Source organism: Pararge aegeria, chromosome 26, assembly GCF_905163445.1.
Source record: "Pararge aegeria chromosome 26, ilParAegt1.1, whole genome shotgun sequence".
Taxonomy (NCBI): Eukaryota; Metazoa; Arthropoda; class Insecta; order Lepidoptera; family Nymphalidae; genus Pararge; species Pararge aegeria.
This window is the reverse complement of record NC_053205.1, coordinates 4,559,719-4,565,468: the sequence shown is the minus strand read 5'-3', so window position 1 is coordinate 4,565,468 and position 5,750 is coordinate 4,559,719. Positions and strand designations below refer to the sequence as shown.

At 35.3% G+C, this 5,750-nt stretch overlaps 1 protein-coding gene across 1 annotated transcript; it reads right to left on the bottom strand.

Moving 5' to 3' along the window:
* Positions 1 to 3,125: 3,125 nt before the first annotated feature.
* On the bottom strand, positions 3,126 to 3,953 carry LOC120635039. The gene has a single exon (XM_039905945.1). The coding sequence runs from the start codon at positions 3,951 to 3,953 to the stop codon at positions 3,126 to 3,128; it is 828 nt and encodes a 275-aa protein (XP_039761879.1).
* Positions 3,954 to 5,750: the final 1,797 nt, after the last annotated feature.

Genomic DNA, 5,750 nt, shown 5'->3' with positions numbered 1-5,750 from the left:
ACCGTTCTTACTGAAATTGTTGCCATACTTAAATTTTATAGAAATGTGCGCGAATGTTCTCGGTTCGAACATGTGACAAGTTGTTTTTATTGGCCACTCATGAAACGCATTTAAAATTCTCATATAAGATTGGTTTTTAAGATATAGCTGAAAAGTGTGGCCAATCATTGTATGTTAGTCCATTTTACATTACAGTAAATAACAAAGTGAAAGTAATAATAATATAATTATTACATTTTTCAACAACAGCGACAACAATGATGATAATGTTTAACTATTTTATAAATAAAATCAATAACAAGTATTTTATTTTCCTAAGGCATTTGTATTTCAGCGGAAAAAAAACCTAAAGTGTAAAGTAAAAATTGTGTGATACTATGGAGGGTAGAGGTAAGGAGGATCATCTGTGTATATAAAAAAGTGTCGTCAAAATGTATTAAATTAGGATGGCGCCACATTTGCATCAAGGTAACTCTTAAAAGAAGCGCCAAATATAAATATTGTTAGAGTAGGTTTGAAAAATAAACAAGGAAGTAAGGTTATATTTACCACAATATTTTGTACAACGTAAGTTGTTGAAATTCTCAATAATGAACTACTTTAGTCGATAATGACATTAATTTTTTTAACTCCGCATACTTCAATTCATCTACGATTGCTACATTCATACCATACCCTGTGCATCCACCAGCGCCATTGTGGAGGATTTTTAAACTGTTATTTAGCGCATACAACTGGACACTTTTTCAAATTTTCTCCCATATAAGATGACTCTCCTTACCTCTACCCTCCATATGTGATACCTAATACAGTGCTATCTAATGATCAGTAGATTTACGCTCGGGTAAATTAAACTATGACAGGTGGGAGTGAGAACAGAACACATGCCAATGACTATTTATTTCCATAAATCAAAAGAAGAAGAAGAAGACTATTTATTTACTAGTAAGTAAGCAGCACTGTGCTTACTGCAAAACTGAACTCGTACTGCGTTCCACAAATATATGAACAACAATAGGAATGTGTAACTCTTTGCCACCCTCTATACCCTTTTTAGATTTTTGTGTAAAAGAGTGTCATATTTATATATTCGTTCGTTTTATATTTATTCATAAATTTCCAAATAAAATTATGTTACTTTTTAAGCTGTCATGTTTTATTTGATTATATCTGCTTTATTGTCGGACCCTCTGCCACTGGCAACACTGGATCGTCAGACCTTTTCTGTCGGTTTGTCGAAGACATTTGTCAATCTCCCTTTATTTATTAAAAGTAGCAATTAAATCACGAACATTCCGGAAGGCTCTGGTTTGGATTCCAAGCCACTCTGGTATCTCAAGAAACAAGACTGCTGATCCATGTGCCAAAACAGCTGTTGAGTCAGGTTCCCTATCACTTTAAAAATTCATCGCAGGATCTTTGTATTCTTGCCAAAACATATATGGACTGATCCTGGTTTTTTTTTTTTAATGGTTTCAAATCGGTTATGGGTTAATTTTACGCATCCATCCAACCAAACATACCAAGACAACCCTGGTTTTGTCACTATCGAAGTACTAATCGCTGGATTACATCCACAATCTCCCGTTTGCGTCTTGGTCATGCTTGCACTTGTTCTTCGGGGTATCAACCTTGGTATTGGCTTGCGCATACAGTGAACTACTTGTTGCAGAAAAGAGCTGTACGATCAACGCGTGACTTAAGTCACGCGAATCCCTCCATGAGAAGTTTAAATAAATTGCTATACTTACTACAATATATTTATAATAATATAGTATTTGTAAGACAACATATTAGTCTTTATAAACAAAAAGTGGAAATAAACAGTTGACTTATAAGAAATGGTCATAAATTAGTGACATCTGCATATCGTCTGTGAAAGGTACAGAAGTCATTTGTGGGATTGAGTATAAGCTTTTATAATATGATTCCTAAGGTAATTTTGGGCCTACCAATGCATAAATTTAAGGAATATGTTAAAACACATTTATTACTGCGAGGTTACTATACAATTGATGAATTGGTTGCTGAGCTCTGCTTTCATCACAAGATAGAAAAATGAATGTTAAAATGTAAATTGTTGATGTTGGAAAAGAGCAACTGCTGAGTTTCTTGCTGGCTTCTTCTCTGTAGAATCTGCCTTCTGAACCAGTGGTAGAGTCACTACAAACAGACTTGACGTTTCAAAAGTGCTTACTTGAAATAAATAAATTTTGAATAAAATCAAGTCAATCTATTGGAGCAAAAATTACGTTTCTGCATGGTGGGGATAAAATGAAAAACAATAATTAAATTCTCAAATCTTTATTGTTTTAGCACTTAAACAAGGAAACAACATACATTGTGAAAAAAATATACTTTTTAACTAGGCTTCGTTGGGCAAGTGAGGCATACAGTACCTACTTGTTTTTTGTGAGTTTCTTGGCCTCTACTCTTGATTTACCTTTGATTAGGTAGTTCGAAAGTGTCTTTTAAGCTGCATTTTATATGTTTGTCATGGAAGGTATTTTATTTTTCAACTCAATCAGTGGAACATCATCATAGGAATCATCTTTTTCCGAAATTGGTGAACGTATTTCACAAATTCCACGTGCATTTTTTTTGTTTCTTTTTTCTAGAGTCTTTTCTCCTTTTCGTATGAAATCCTCATTTTCTTCATTAGAGTCACTTTATGGGTTATAAATGTCGATACCTCTGTTTTTTTGCTGATGAACAAAGTTTTCAAAATCCAAAGATGACTCTGAATCCGAAGATAAATCTCGTGTAATTGTTCTTTGTACTCCAGAAGGCCCTGGAACTGGTGAATGCATCACAAACTTATTACAAGACTTTTGTTCCATAAATTCTTCATTTTCACAATCAGAATCAAGCGATGGAGTATAATCTACCAAACGTCTTTGACGTGTCATGTCTAGATTAGCTTCTGCTCTATAGTTTTCTTGTCGAAAACTATTCAGTAAAGATGGCGAAGCAACGTCATTTCTGGAATCCATCATAGCTACAGAGTCTTCAGCATCAGTAAAATCCGTATCTGAATTTTTTTTCCAAAGGACGTTGCACTAAGGTGTCAGGCGGTGTCAATATGTGCGTTGATGAACTGGGTAATTGGGGGTCTCGGTTTTCGGTTAATAGGTTAATAGTAGGTAGGCCTCTTCCGGTATTGCATTTGGATCGAAAGGAAACAGTCCGGTTGCTCTAAATCCATTGATGATATTTTCTGGGGTCAAGCTTTTTGCCCAAACTTTGGTAAATATTGGATTAAAACGCGCTTTATTGATCTTTTTGGTAGGATTGTGGTACATGAACTTCACAACTTCTTGATCCCAGTAATTTTCAAAAGATTTATTGACAGATTTGTCCAATGGCTGTAACTCGTGCGTTGTGTTTGATGGCATGCAATACAGAATAATTTCATATTTTTCTGCTGCATCTACTATATCATAATCTAGATGGCAGGAGGCACCATCGAATATCAGCAGACATTTTCCGGGGGTTTTGAATTTTCCCAGATGTTCTATAAAACTAACGAACAATGAGCTCGTCATGCTACCTTTAGGTGCCATTTTCACCAGTGTCCCAGGAGGTAAATTGTCTGGGAATTCCTGTTTAAGTCGTATACCCTTGTAAAGTATCATCGGAGGAATACTATTTCCTGCAGCACTAACACAAACAGCAATTGTAACATTTTCCGCATGTTCTTGTGCTACCATATGAACTCTGCGATTGCCTTTTTCAGCTAAAACCTTTTGCTGGTGATGGATAGTTAGCCTGCAGCCTTTTTCGTCAATATTATATAATCTTTCTGGGTGATTGGGGATGTCGAGTTCATCGAACAATTTCTTTATTTCTTGAAAGCGATGCTGCACTATGAGCTTGTTCAGTTTTTGCGCCCTAGCTGGGTTCATAAGTTGAGCTTTGCGGATTGAAATATTTGGGTTCCGTTTCATAAACATGTTGAACCAGTCCCTCCCCGCTCTGCCAGTTTTTTTATTGAAATTGTTATCGATTCCCTGCTTCTCACAGAATTTGTATGCCTGTGTTCAAACGACTTGGGTGTTAGCGGCATGCCTATTTTGGAAAATGATTCTCTCCACTAAATCTTTTTCGTGTGCCTTTGACAATATTGGGGCTCGCCCAATTTCTTTTTTAGATATTCCGGATTTTAGGTGGTTTCTAAGAGTTCTGCGAGGGAAATCGTACCGAGCTGCTGCTTCTCGTTGTGAAAGTTCACCCTTTTTCACAGCAGTCATTGCCGCGGCCAAACTATTTTCTGACCACAGGGCGCGCTTTCTTTTAACTGACAGTGATGGTGACGACATTCCAATCTGTAAAGAAAATATCTGATAAAGATAAAATTTATTTGGTAACATGGGCAAAATATATTTTTTTTACTGTGGTTTTTTTTTATTATGTAAGTTCTAGTGGACGCCTGTGACTACGTCTGCGAGAACATCGGCATTAACTTTCATTTCCTTCTTAACAGCACACTAGACTTAGCTTTAAAATACCATTTGTCATTATACCAAAATTCATCGAAATCGGTTCATCAGTTTATGTGAAAAAAAACTTACTTTTGTATTCATAATATTAATATATAGTATAGTATGGATGGATATTGTGTGTCAAAACTTGTCACTTGTCCTTGAAAGCACCCATTTAATAAAGTCAACTATTTTATTTCATACATTAAATAAGGCCCGGGCCTTGTTACCAATGTCAACACTGGGCCTTTTAAACTATAATACAGGTTCAAAAACAACGGAAGATATTTAATATAAATATTGAAATAAAATTATTACTTACCCTTCGTCGTGCAGCTAGATAACTTCTGTTCACATCCAAATAAGCAGAAATATAGAATAAATCAAGAAATTTGATTAAATCAAAGTTTATATTCGTAAAAAATTATATGAAACGCAGACGCATGCTCCCGTACCGACTGTATGTACGCTACTGACAAAATGGCTTGTTCTTGTCTTCGTCGTCGTATTTTCTTAAAATAACTTAGCATTCAGAAGTTTCCAGTACGTTATTACCTTTTCTGTTCTTGTCATTATTTCTTTTATCTTCGTTCACGTAATCATTTTGTTCATTATCTTGTCTAGCGGCGTCTGATTCATTTTCATTTGCAGTAGTCATTGGTTCATTTTCATTCTCGGTCAAACAGTGATCATCGTTGTCGTTATAAGCGGTGGCATTTGGTTCATATGTTGTATAAGCAGAATTTATTACATAAACTTTGGACGGGGCAGTGTTCATCTCCTAGGCTTATTGAAAGTATATATTCCGCTTGCACGGAACCCACTTAATGAATTTCCTGGTGCAGTTCCTTTTAAATACGCTCCCGTGAAAAGTTTTGCAATATCATATCGACTAATTATTCTGTCCGGATGTTCTTTTTGGAAAGAATTGACTTCGATTTCGAAATCATTTTTTATTGCACGTACACTGCGATGGCTAATGGTTGAAGTTTGTGTGATGTATGGGAAGGAATAGATAGGAAAATGATGTTGTTCTTCGCAGCCAAATCAAGTGCTTCATAGCTTTTGTGCGATTCATGATTGTCTAATATTAGGTTGGGGAAAAATTTTCTACGCACTCTTTAAGAAAATTCAAACTAATTTTTAATATAGTTTATTTACATTTAACTAGAATATTTAGGTAGTAGATTTTGTTCGATAACTTTTTGCCATCTTATAGGTAGAGACATCATCCCATTGCTATTGAAATTTTGGGGCTTCTGATCAAAA